The sequence below is a fragment of the Hyla sarda genome, chromosome 6 (genome assembly GCF_029499605.1).
Source record: "Hyla sarda isolate aHylSar1 chromosome 6, aHylSar1.hap1, whole genome shotgun sequence".
NCBI classification, from domain to species: domain Eukaryota; kingdom Metazoa; phylum Chordata; class Amphibia; order Anura; family Hylidae; genus Hyla; species Hyla sarda.
This window is the reverse complement of record NC_079194.1, coordinates 59,297,735-59,312,004: the sequence shown is the minus strand read 5'-3', so window position 1 is coordinate 59,312,004 and position 14,270 is coordinate 59,297,735. Positions and strand designations below refer to the sequence as shown.

The window sequence follows — 14,270 nt, the reverse complement described above, 5'->3', positions numbered from 1 at the left end:
AGTTCTGGGGAGAAGTGGTTAGTGCCGAGGGGCCCCAGCAGCTAAGGCATTGGGTAGATAGCCTCCGGCAGCCCAATCCACACAAATGTGTTCAAGTGTTGTAATTGTGTTGAAGTTGCAGTTACAAGGGTAATGAATCCCACATGTTTAAGTTTTGACATCGCCATGAGCATGTATGGACGTTTTTTGTAAAGTGCTACATGGACTCTTTTCTGTTTTGTTTTCCATAATCAGACCTGTGGAGGACATTTTGAACATATGCCCCAGGAACTGTTGTCACTAGGCCTCAGTGGCCGCTTCCGGTCGTCCGCCCTCCAGGACTGGGTGCTGAGGATGGGCTGTGCTTAAGAGGGGCAGTTTGTGGTGGCCCAGTACGGGAGATTTTACTCCGTACCCTTGCTGCCCTGTCAGGCAGCCTCCCTTCAGTGTCCCCTGGGCCCCCCTTGCACTTGATCCCACATATACATATGTTTACCATGTATTATACTGTGTAATGTGTGAAGAAAGTGTTGTTACTTTAAGACGGTTTAACATGTGAGTTGTCATGTGATTATTACCCAGGAGGTATCAGTGACCAGGTGACCTAGGGGTGACCAATGGGACCCCATCAGAGCCTCCACCATATAAGGCCTGGTTGGAGCTTCTGCTCACTCTTTTGGAGGTTAGAGCGCTTGTTGCTGAGGTCCAGTTCAGTCAAGTCTAAGAGTGGGTCTGGAGTCATAGGAGGCCTCAAGTCAAGTCTGCAGCCACAAGCTACAAGTAAGCCACAGTCACAGCATTGTCAGTCACAAGTCAGTCAAGTCCAAGTAATCTGTCAAGTTAGTGTGGCCTGCACTAAATTGTCCCGTTCTACTGCAAGTCCCAGCAAGCCCTTAAGGTCTCTTGAGTCACTGGTCCCCTCCGTGGGCCTGGCTACACTGTATAGACTGTACCATCTGTCACTCAGTGAAGCTACTGTTGTCCTTAACTTGGCGTCGGAGTCATTATTGCCCCCGTGCGTAGCCCAGGATCCAGCAGTATACCTTCGGGTGGTATTGAGGATAAACCACGCCCTGGTGTCACGAATACAAGGGATGAATGCCATCTGCCCCTAGGGTAATTCCATCTGCCCTGCATCTCACACCCCAAACCACATTTATTATTTTTTTACACAGTTTTTTTTTTAAATGGGAAAAGGGGGGGTGATTCAAACTTTTATTAGGGAAGGGGGTTAAATCATCTTTTTTTTCACCTTTTTTGCAATGTTATAGCCCCCATAGGGGACTACTGACTGCAGGCACTGATCAATGCTATGCCATAGCATTGGATTGATCAGTGTTATTGGCGGTTGATTGTTCAAGCCTGGATCTCAGGCTTGTAGCAATCAATCGCTGATCGGAGGCCGAGGAGGAAGGTAGGTACCCTCCTCGTGTGTCCTCAGCTGATCGGGACACCACGGTTTCAAAGCAGTGCTCCCAATCAGCCCGACTGAGCTGCTGGAATGTATTTTTTTACATTTTCGACTAAGGGGTTAATACCAGACATCACCGCGATCAGTGATGTTCGGTATTAGCCACGGGTCCCGGCTACCTTTAGCAGTCGGGAAGGACCTGATATGACGACCCGTTATATCGCGGGAGCAGGGCGTACAGGTACGCCCTGCATCCTTAAGAGGTTAACAGAAGTTAGCTCTGTTTTTCTATTCCTGGATAACCCCTTTAAGTCATGTCTGAGGATTGACAGTCTCTTATACTTTAGATTAGTCTCTATCCTCACAGAAGCATCAACCATTTGCTGTAGAACCTGTGGGAGATCAAGCAGAATGTGAGACAGGAAGAGACATAGAATGGAAGTTCTAGAATCCATTCGGCAGCAATCTGTGGCCTATGATGCTCTAATGTTGGTGGAATCGGGGTTTTCTACTCAATGCTTTGCTGACAAAACTAATGATATCACCTTGGATTCATTTACATATCTTTTTGGCTCCCATTCAAACCAAATGAACCATTCTAAGATGTGTTCTCGGAAACAGGAAAATTGTCCAGCATTCGGGTGAAGTCCAACAGGGTATAACTTTATTTAGGCTTGCACATACACGATTAAAATACTCTGATGCGTTTCACGCTTTTGCGCTTAGTCATAGAGCGAAAGCGTGAAACGCGTCAGAGTATTTTAATCGTGTATGTGCAAACCTAAATAAAGTTATACCCTGTTGGACTTCACCCGAATGCTGGACAATTTTCCTTTTTCCGAGATTGCTGCTTGAGAGGCCGGAGGCGGGCCCGGCGGGTCCGCGCACAGGTGGTGTTCCTATCTGGGTGAGCTGTCTTCAATTTGCTATTCTAAGATGTGATGTGCCAATTGGCTAGATATAGAGTCCTCATTTCTTACGTATGAAGGAACAGCTATAAAAATCTTTCCAGATACCTCCTCAAGATGTTGAAAAATGCAGAAGACTGAAACCTTGTTTTTGGATGTTCTGAGAGATAAACACATTACCTAATGCTTACTCTACCCTTTTAGGTTATTGATTATTTTCACTGGCAAGTGTTTCACAATGGCTCCGGCTTACAGAATGTGAAAAACTCACATTAGAACCACTGGATATCCCAGACTGGAACCAAGCACCAGATGTAGCAGTGGTCTCATTCTGTGGCCCTCCAGATGTTGCAAAACTTCAACTCCCAGCATGCCCGGACAGCCAACGGCTGTCCGGGCATGCTGGGAGTTGTAGTTTTGCAACATCTGGAGGTGCGCAGGTTGAAGACCACTTCCCTAGAGCATATTTACCTCACCCAATACCCTAACACTGTGGCCGTCATACCTTCCGGTCTATGCTCTTGTTTTGTTCTTCCTTCTTCCGGTGACAACCAACTCTCTACTCAGCCAACCACAGAGCAGAGTTGGTGGGGGAACGTGACATATCCAGAAAAAGAAAGAACAACACAGGAGCGGATCTCAGAAGATGATAGCTGCAGCGGGGGGACATAAGTATTCGGCTTTTGCTGTTTTAATTCCTAGGGAGACACATGATAACTAGTGGTTTTTCATGGAAAAACCCCTTTAACACTGCAGCCGTTATTACGTGATATAGTATTGAAAGTAGTCTGTAAAAAGTATGTCATGAATGTAGATAAAAGGAGATATCAGTAAAGTCAAGAACGAATCATTAACTTTGTGGTACATACCAGATCTGTAGATACGAGCAGCTCAACCCAAGATAGCATAGCACAAGGACATACCTCAGCCATATCCCCAGTATGGAGGTGAGATGGAAGGTACAGTAGATAATATTAGCCAAACTAAATACCAGCAGTAGACATAGGCCTTGGTGCAATAAAGGGCTTTATTCACCAGAATCCCAACAGAAGATGCCCCATTTAAAGGGGACCTCTCATCAAATAAACTTTTGATATATTTTAGATGAATGAATGTTGAATAACTTTCCAATAGCATGTTAATGAAAAATATGCTTCTTTCTATTGTATTTTTCCCGATCAGTCCTGTCAGCAAGCATTTCTGACTCATGCTGGAGTCCTAAACACTCAGAGCTGCCAGCCTGCTTTGTTCACAGCCAAACAGACTGTGAACAAAGCAGGCTGGCAGCTCTGAGTGTTCTCCTTTGTGAACAAAGCAGACTGGCAGCTCGTAGTGTTTAGGACTCCAGCATGAGTCTGAAATGCTTGCTGCCAGGACTGGTAGGGAGACCCCTAGTGGTCATTTCTTCAAAGTGGAAAATTAAATAGAACGAAGCAGATTTTTTAATAACATGCAATTGTGAAGTTATTCTGCATACATTAATCTATAATATATCAAAAGTTTTTTTGATGAGAGGTACCCTTTAAAGCTTACTTTGGAGCCAAAAACAAAGAATAGACAGCATGGCAAACTGTGTTTTTTCCTCTTTTTTATGTTGTGAAAAACAGCTTGAGGACAAGTATTGCATTTTATCAAATGGGCTCTTATGTAATCTTAATACTTTTTTTTTTTTACTTATTACAGCATTGAGGGGGAATACGTGCCTGTAGAAGGAGATGAGGTAACGTACAAGATGTGCCCGATCCCGCCCAAGAACCAGAAATTTCAAGCCGTGGAAGTCATCCTGACTCACCTCTCTCCTCACACAAAACATGAGACCTGGTCAGGACAGATCATCAGCTCTTAGAATTTATCAAAGCTTTCTATAGGTGGTGGGGACCAAACAGAGACATAAAACTGCCATATTGACCCGGAGTCTACTTCTCCAAGAGTCCAGATCTTCTGGAAAGATTGAGCCAGTCCTGCGGGGATATTTTTCTTTATTGATGAAGATGAGGACTACACACTGGCTCAAGCTGTCCTTAAGATCTGTTATAAATTCCCCGGCTTGTCACTTGTACTAACATCCATGTCATTGAGTTGGATTTCCACCGATTTATTATCAGGATTCTTCCGTTTTTCCGCATATAGCATTCTATAGCAGTAGGACTGACATGTTGTCATGTGTTTTTCACTCTTTTGTGACCTTTTTTTGGCCATTTTTGTCTTTCAGTGAAATGTTAAATATCTGAGTTTTCACTCTAATTCCGAGCCAGTCTTTTCGCACTCTTTATAGGGGTTCTGTGCTTTTTAAGAGCTTTCAATGGCTCTTAGGACTTCTGGTCTGAAAACCTTAACAATGGCTGCATTTCTAGATTTTGTATCATTGAGTCACACTTGCTATGTTGACATTTGTATTTTACGATTTCGTAATGCATCGCTGTAACTACAAATGACCTGTTCCACATCTGTTTATTATTTTTGGGCTTCATGCACACTACCCTTGACTATGTTGGTGGAGGGATAATTGAGCATTTATATTAATAGCTGATGTGAATATGACCTGCTTCCAGATTTCAGTATATTCCTGTCAGTTTTAATACTGTTGAAAGTATATTATTGTGATTTTCTTTTATAAATTTTTGTGTGTGAGTGCCTTAATTCTTGTAGTATTGTGCACTGTTTTGTATTGAAAGCAATGATTTTTTTTCCATCTTTTATTATTCTAGCTCGATTAGATTTGAATACATTTGTTTTGCTTGATATGAGGTTTGTATATGTTCATTAATAATGCAATTCATCCATCACAGTCACTTCCATGGTGCAGTTGTTTTAGCAGGTCTGTTCTGCACTGCTATCTGTGACGTACCACCAGTGTAGCCCTATTAGAGATATACTGCATATAACATCAAGTTCTATAGAAAAAGCCTAGTTCAACATGTTCCCTGGGGCCAGTTTCACTCGAGCATATTATGGGTACATTGTTGTACCTATAAACGATGTTCACAGCGCATAATTTTTGCGGAATATCCGGGCAGGCGCAGACTCATCGTCGGCACTAGGACTGCTTAGAAATCTGCCATCCTCAAAGATGGCAATGCATATCCGTGCCGATTCCGCCGAAATAATTGACATATCAATTCTTTCTGCGGAGGCCAGAATTTGAATTTCTATGACAATGTTTCCAGAATTTTTCCACCGGATTCTGCTCAGAAATTCGATTGTGTGAACAAGGCCATAGAAAGACTGAGTGTCAACAAATCACTGATATATGGAACATGAATCCAATTTAGCTAATTACTAACTCAAGACCAACCAAAATAGCTAAAATTTTACAACTTTTATTATATCCAGTTAAAACCTATATTTACTATAAAATGGATACAGAGTCATCGGTCTACAATACATAAAGACTCAAAACAGGGTAGATTCCCTCCAGGGTCGATCCCCTAATAGGGGATCGACCCTGGAGGGAATCTACCCTGTTTTGAGTCTTTATGTATTGTAGACCGATGACTCTGTATCCATTTTATAGTAAATATAGGTTTTAACTGGATATAATAAAAGTTGTTAAATTTTAGCTATTTTGGTTGGTCTTGAGAAAGACTGAGTGTCCTAGCCCTGGTGTGGATTTATTGAACAAAATAAACAAAACCATTGAGATCTACCAATGATATATAGCAACCTGTCATAAAACACTTTTTTACTACAACAGTTAATTCATACAAAAACACAGGAGTCAGTATAAATAAAACAATATTCATCAAATAGGTTTTCAAAATGTTTGCAAATGGATAGACAATATTTAAAGGATATGGGCATCTTTGGCAGCTTTTTTTTGTATTTTTGTTTTATACTTATTATGGGACAAAACATTTTTTATAGGTCTTTATTAAAAATTGTGCTCTGTTTCTTTTCTACAGCTTCTTTGTTTTTTTACATATAGTGCTGGATGCCGAGTTTTTAGTAAAAATGTATCAGAAGAGCTACTTAATGGTTCAGTCTCCAGCCCCTATCTTTACTCTCCTGAACAAGTTTGATGCTGTTATAAAACAGCTTAGAAGGTTGTTCAGGAGAGGAGAGATAAGGGCTGGAGTCTGAGCCATCAAGTAACTCTTCTGATGGATTTCAATGACAGCAGGACACGGCAGCCAGCACTATATGTAAAAGCATAGTAGCTGTAGAAGAGAAACTGAGCAAAATTTTTAACAAAAACCTATGGAGAAAACGGTTTTGTATCATAATAAGTACAAAGCATTCAAAGGTGTCCATGGCCTTTAATTCTATCAGACATTGCAATAATGAAATGCATGCCACCCTTGCCATGTTTCCCTATGTATTTTTTTTCTTGAAGATGTTGAAGATCAGTTGAAGTTTGTTTGCAAAAGTAAAATGAATTATGTGTATGAAATGGAAGTAATTGATGCTTATTTTACTAACACTATGAGCAATATAAGTCAAAACCTTCTACAAATACAATAAAGCAGTCCCATATGCTGGTCTTGTCTTTCTTCCATGTAGGAGGGGATGATAGCATGTTTTTTGAGCCTCAAGACTGCATACCGTAGAGCTGTGGTTCCCAACCAGGGTGCCAGCAGCTTTTGCAAAACTACAACTCCCAGCATGCCCGGACAGCCTTTGGCTGTTTGGGCATGCTGAGATTTGTAGAGTTGCAACAGCTGGAGGCACTCTTTTTGGAAAATAATGCTGTAGAGATAAAAGGACAAGATACCATCATAAAGGGACATGATGCTTGAGTATTGGTAAAAGAATAATGCAACATAAATTAACATAACATAATTCAAGAAAAAGTTAAAACTAAAAGGGACAGCATGCTCTAAGGGTAAGGTCACACGTAGCCAGGGCTCAAGTCCTGCAGGAACATGTGGGAACTGAGTTCCTGCACTTTTTCCACAGCAGGAACACTGTTTCCATTATGGAGGACCAGCCCTTGAGTGGAAATTTCCCAGGACTTGACCCCTGCACATAGCAGTAATCCGACACACAGGGATCTGCGAGTCACACGTGCATGTACAGTTTACTCACAGACATCGCGGCCGCTCCCCCTGCTCTCTAAACTCTACTCTAAACGCGATGTCTGTGAGTAAACTGTGCATGCACGTGTGACTCGCAGATCCCTATGTGTCTGCTCGTAGCAACGCATTGCTGCTACGAGCAGACAATGCAGGCCACACAGGCAATGCAAGAGGCACAGTCTAGGGAAGATCAGAAGTGCATCTGCAGGGTCAAATACGTTGCGGATGCGCAACATGTGATCCTACTCTAAAGGTATTTTAAAAATACAATGCTGGTTTCAAGAAAAATGTGTCAAAAATCCACACGTGTTAGAGCATCTTGGGGGAGATTTATCAAAACCTGTATAGAGAAACAGTGTTGCAGTTGCCCATAGCAACCAATCAGATGGCTTCTTTCATATTTCACAGGCCTCTTTAAAATCTGATTGGTTGCTATGGGCAACTGCACCACTCTGTGATAGCCTGGGGGGTGTAGGGTATGGGGAGTGTACCTGTGCAGTAATGAAAGGGTGCTTGTTAACCCTCGCTATTCGTGACGCCAGGGTGTGGGTTCCTCAATAACGCTTTTCCTACCGACCACCCTTCCCAAGAGCGATAGAGAGGTAGAAAAGAAGAATAGTTTGTCCACAACTGGAGAGTTTCTGAAACAGCATTAACTTTTACTGAAGGTTTTCTGCAAGCTTCAATAACACAACAGTCTCTGAGCATAACAACAGCTTTCCTTGGAGATTGACAAAGGTTGGGACTTTAGCATTAAGAGTCTTTTAGTACTATGCCTTGCTCCACTGGATTTAGGGGTTAGTTGCAGTCCAGTAGTCACGCTAGCAATAGAGGGGATTTAGATTTGAACTCACGGTTTTGGTTCCGATGAGGCCGGAGGTTTTGAGGCCTAGCGTGTCTTTGAAAGTTGTGTAGCACCATCCTGTTAGTCCGGCATCCACGAGAGCAGCAACCCAAGAGAGCGATAATTGGACGCAGCTCCCTTATATGGGCAGGGGCTGGACTAACGCTAATTGGTCCAAACGGATGTCAATCACCATTACAGAGATTTGTGGGTAACACGTGACCCGAGTACCTCCTAAGGTCCTACAACATACCATAGAGGTTACTAGCATGGTCACATGACAGAAGGTCCTGCAACGCCAAACAAGATAAGTACTATTCTTTACTATAGAATATATACAATTATTAAATATATACATTTATTATTATTAAAGATAGACTTTAGGAGAGGCGACTAGGGGCCGTCCCACCTGAGGAACCCTACCTGAACGTAGTTACTCTGACTTTGGGGACCTCTACTTTAGGTACGGTATGCAATACGGTACCGGGACACCACAACTCTTTCTCTACACAGGTTTTGATAAATCTCCCATATTGTCAACACGCTTGTGTATTTTGGCATATATTTATAACGGATACCCCACAAAATACGTGTCAAAGAAGGAATCTTTCACTTCCTATGTGGCATAAAAATATTTGCTGTATGAACTGTGCTGCATTTTTTCCCACTGAAATCAATTGGAAGCAGTTTATGGACAGATTTCATGCATATTTTAGTTCACAATACATTCCCTCCAAAAATACACAAGAACATTGTGTGAATATACTGCAGTCTTACGACCAATTCCTAATGTGTTTCTACATATTTGTTCCACAGTAGCTGTTTATTGCTTATTCGTAAATGTGAACTATTGTATTGGACATACCAATGTTTTGAACCTGATAAAGAAGACTATAATAATAAGGAATATAATTAGTTCCCACGAATGGCCGGTGGACTGAAAAAAATGTCTAACTGGTGTAATCCAATTCTTTCTTATTACAACCTTCATATGGTGCATTTGGAAAGTCTTCAGACCCTTTCACTCTCTTCACATGTTGCGGCCTTGTTGCGGTTGTTTGCTTAGGGCCATTGTTCTGTTGGAAGGTGGACATTTTTATTAAAATTATCTCTCTCCATTCAACTTTCCTTAAAGGGGTACTCCGGCCCTAAGACATCTTATCCCCTATCCAAAAGATCCCCCACCATCTCTCATGCAGCACGCACCTGTCTCAGCTACACGCAGCGTTGGAGGTTCCGTGTCTGAAGCCTCACGACCACACGGCCGCAGTATTGTGACATCACAACTCTGCCCCCTTGTGCCGTCACACCCCACCCCCTAAATGCAAGCCTATGGGAGGGGGCGTGGTGGTTGTGGTGCCTCTTTTTGAAAAACTATAGTCTGCGTTCATCTGTTTCTTACCGAGGAAAGGCTTCTTGCTGGCCACTCTGCCATAAAGCCCAGATTGGTGGAGACTGCATTGATGGTTGACTTTCTGAAAGTTTTGCCCATTTGCACACAGGATCTTTGGAACTAAATCAGAGTGACCATTAGGTTGTTGGTCATCTTTCTCTTGCAATGGCTTTTCTCCCCCAATTACCATATTTAGTGGGGCAGCCAGCTCTAGGAAGAGACCCATCTCCAGATCTGCGCTTCTACATAATCCTGAACAGCAACAAAAGTATGGGCACCACTTCTGCACAATACTGTCTCTGATGCAGTTCTTTCCCCTTGGCTTAGTATTTGCTCTGATATACATTGTCAGCTGTGAGACCTTATATAGACAGGGCGTGTTTTTCCAAATCCTGTCCAATAATCTAAATTTACCACAGGTGACGCCATTCAAGGTGTAGAAGCATCTCAGAGATGATCAAGAGAAATGGGAGGAGCCAGAGCAAAGACTTTTAGCACAAGGTCAAAACATTACCAAAACATAACAGAATGTGAAATAAGTTAAAAGGGTCTAAATACATTCCTAATTCCTTGTATCTGCTTATGGCTTCCTAAAACCCTATACACTTCTGTTAACTGTCCAAAAGCCATTCTAGTTGGTATGTATGTATGTATGTATGTTACCATTACAGTGACCCCCCGTCCTACGATGACCCCGACATACGATCATCTCAACATACGAGGCCATCGCATGTTGAAGGCAGCATCAACATACGATGCTTTTGTAGGTCGGGGCCATCGCACAGACTGCTTCAGCTGCCACCGGATAGCCGTTTACGGTGCCCCGTGTGGTCCGCTGACGATCACTTACCTGTCCTCGGGCTCCGGCACGTCCTCTTCGGGATCCCCTGCATCGTCGGTGCTCTCCATCATCGTCATCACGTCGCTGCGCACGCCGTCCCGTCATCCAATAGGAGCGGCGTGCGCAGCGACGTGATGGCGGCGACGGAGAGCGAGGATGCCGGAGAAGCAGAGACCTTGCCAGAGCATCGGGGACACCCCGGGGACGCGGCGACAGCGATGGAAGGTGACATCCAGAGCAGCGGTGACGGTCCGGAGCGGCGGGGACACGTCAGTATAACCTTTAATACCAGTGGTCTTCAACCTGCGGACCTCCAGATGTTGCAAAACTACAACTCCCAACATGCCCGGACAGCCAACGGCTGGGTGTTGTAGTTTTGCAACATCTGGAGGTCCGCAGGTTGTAGACCACTGTCCTATACTTTACATTGCACGGATCCCTCAACATACGATGGTTTCAACAAAGGATGGTCCATTTGGAACGGATTACCATCGTATGTTGAGGGACCACTGTATTCAGAAATTAGGACAACTTTGCCTTATTGATCAGAAGTGAACATTAGAAGGGTTATCCCACCATTAGAAGTTGTCCCATATCCACAGGATAAGAGATAAGTGATCGCAGGAGGTCTGACCTCTGGGACCCCCAGTGATCCAAGTCTCTTGTCAGAACGGAAAAGCAGTTATGTGTATGCACCTCTGCTTTATTAATTCTCTATGCAGGGCTGGCTCTGCCTATAGGCAAAATAGGCAGCCACCTAGAGCGCCCTCTCGAATGGGGGGGGGGGGGATGCCGCTCTGCCTGCCACAAGAAAGTTAGACAACCAGCATCCAAACCACCCGCTCAGCCAGCAGCATTAAGAGGTTTGTTACAGTGTTTCACCCAAGTAGTAAGCTAATTTCATGAGGAGGGGGCTTGTTACAGTCTGTGTACCCAGTAGTAAGGTGGGGCGCATCAAAGGGTGGGCCAATGGGCGGAGTCAAGTGGCGGTAAAATTAGCTTTTGCCTAGGGTGGCAAAAATCCTTGCACCAGCCCTGTCTCTATGGGAGGTGGTGCAATTGTCGAATCAAGACCAATATGATTGGACAATTAGCCCATGTCCTGTCTGTGGATGTGGGATAACTTTCAACAGTAACATAACCACTATAAAAGAAAAGAATGGAAGAAAGCAACTGCCAGACACCTCTGGCAGCAAGAACAATAGGATTGGGTATTTAAAATCTAATTGCCTGATATATACACATATAGGAACTCTGACTCTGACAACGAATGACAATGAACGAAGAGCGTGCCATTGACCATTCCATTCAGCATGGAGAATTGGAGCTTCATTCTGGAGACCTCAGGGGGGTCCCAGAGGTTGGACCCTTCCCGATCAGACACGTATTCCCTATCTGGTGGATAAGGTTTAAGGGCTGGAATACACGCCTTTAAATGGTTGGCCTGTACTACCAAAATCGGTGGGTTTGGCCAACTTTTATCTATTGTGTATGATCTGCATAAACATGTTGCCTGGTGATATCTTTTTACTTCTAAATCAGGCTAAAAAAATATTTATACCTGTTCTTACCCTCCTTAATTCCCTATCACTAACAATGTAATAGTGCCCACTCCCTGCTGCTCACCACCTCCTGGTGATGTCAAGGAAGTAGCTGCTCTGCCAATCACTGACCACTGTGGTGACCACAGCAGTGGTTGGATGGGGTGTTGCGGCAGGTATATTGTTGGCCTCTGTTGCCCGTTTCACCAAATTTAAGTGTTCCCTTTAATGATTTTTGTGATATCAATACAATAGAAGCCACAATAGTACCCAAGCAGACCCCATTGAAAGTCAGTGGGGCCAGTTTGATTCTGTTGCGGACGTCAGAACAGAACTGTGATCAGAAATGACATTATCACTAACATTCTCCACAAGGAACGTGGCAGGGGGTAGAGTTCAAGGAGACTTAAGGAGTTTTATGTATGGGTCCTATTCTGAGACTCTTCAGGCATTGAATCGTTGCGTTGGTAACTGTACCACACAGTGTTCTCCCGGCTTCTCTCTCCCCGGCTCATGTCAGATCAGTAAGTGGAGTGGAAGTGACACTTTAAGGCTGGGGACTCCTGCTGCATTTAGGTCAGATTTGTTAAGCACATAACAGGGAGGTTTTATGTGTTTGTTTTTTTTTGCTGCAAAGCAAAGAAGTGATAAGATATTTGGGGTTTTGTGAGGTTACCACCAGGGTAATTTTTACATCATAAACACCTACCGTATATACTCGAGTATAAGCCCCCCTCGGCTTATACTCGAGTGAACTCCCCGCCTGTCAATCCCTTCCCCGTGGTTTACAACTCCCAGATGGCTGTCCGGGCATGCTGGGTGTTGTAGTTTTTAAACCTCTGGAGGTCCGCAGGTTGAAGACCACAGCGGCCTTCTTCATCATCCAGACCCCCCCCCCCTTTAGTTTTCTACTCACCTCCCCTCGGCGGGAATGAAGGGTGAGCTGGTCCGGGCCATCTATGCTGCTGGGACCGTCCGGTGGGGAGGGTTAGTAGACCCGGGCTTGCCTTGACGACGACGCACAGGGACGTTGCGCATGAACGTTCCTGTACATCATCGTCAAGGCAACGTCACTAGTCCGGGGCAGGCCCGAAGCGCGGAGAAGAGGCCCCCCGGTGAAAATGGACAGCCCGGAACGACTAACCATCCCCACCGGACGGTCCCTGCAGCATAGATGGCCCGGACCAGCTCACCCTTCCTTCCCGCCGAGGGGAGGTGAGTACAAAACAAAAGGGGGGTCTGGATGATGATGAAGGCCGCAGTGGTCTTCAACCTGCTGACCTCCAGAGGTTTCAAAACTACAACTCCCAGCATGCCCGGACAGCCGATGGCTGTCCGGGCATGCTGGGAGTTGTAGTTTTGCAACATCGAGAGGTCCGCAGGTTGAAGACCACTGATGAAGGGATTGACAGGCAGTGATGATTAAGGGTGGTGGGGGGGATAATGACAGGGGTCTTGATGATTACATTGGGGGGGGGGGGGTTGATGTATTTTCCACCCTAGGCTTATAGTCAAGTCAATAACTTTTCCTGGGTTTTTGGGGTGAGATTAGGGGCCTTGACTTATATTCGGGTCGGCTTTTACTCGAGTATATACGGTATAAGCACCGTTTGTTAGCTTGAGTGTTTTCTCTGTGGAGTCTTTTATGAAATCCATGAAAAGCGCAACAAAAAATATGAATGCAGAAATTCTTTTTTTTTTTTTAAATCATCTATTGTACGTGTGTTATGCATGCATTACATGGATAGATAGTGAATATTGTATATTCTGCATGTGGCAAGGCTCTGAGGTTTTCCATTACTCACTGTTATATTACATCATTTATAAAAATAGAAAATACCTATAGCAAAAGTCATATGACATATACATTTATTCCTCATTATGGGAGAGGTTTATTTTGTTTAAAGGTTGAAGCAGCTCAGTCAGCTTAAAGGGGTACTCCGCTGCTAGACATCTTATCCCCTAACCAAATGATAGTGGATAAGATGTCTGATTGTGGAGGTCCCGCTGCTGAGGCTCCCCGCAATCTCTTACAGCACCCACCGTTGTAAGCAAACACCGGGTTCCTGCGGCAGTGGTCGTGACATCATGGAAACTCCCCTTGTGATGTCACATCATGCCCCCTCCATTCATGTCTGTGGGAGGGAGCGTGTCGGTAAACACGCCCCCTCCCATAGGCATGAATAGAAGGGGCGTGATGTGGTGTCACGAGGGGGCGTGGCAATGAAGTCACGATCACTGCCTCCAGCTCCGAAGTTTATGACCAAAATTTTCAGAATGCTGGGGCACTGGAGTACCCCTTTAAGGCTATGTTCACACGGCAGAATTTCTGAGTGGA

The 14,270-nt window shown here is 44.3% G+C and overlaps 1 protein-coding gene across 2 annotated transcripts in view; it reads left to right on the top strand.

Annotated features, from left to right (window-relative positions):
• CSDC2 (cold shock domain containing C2) overlaps positions 1-5,040 on the top strand; it is a 40,387-nt gene extending 35,347 nt beyond the window's left edge. For both annotated transcript variants that reach the window (XM_056523848.1, XM_056523849.1), the window contains exon 4: positions 3,982-5,040. In XM_056523848.1, the coding sequence (XP_056379823.1) occupies positions 3,982-4,144 (163 nt within the window). In that variant the 3' untranslated portion in view covers positions 4,145-5,040. The remainder of the gene's footprint in view (positions 1-3,981) is intronic.
• The last annotated feature ends 9,230 nt before the right edge of the window (positions 5,041-14,270 follow it).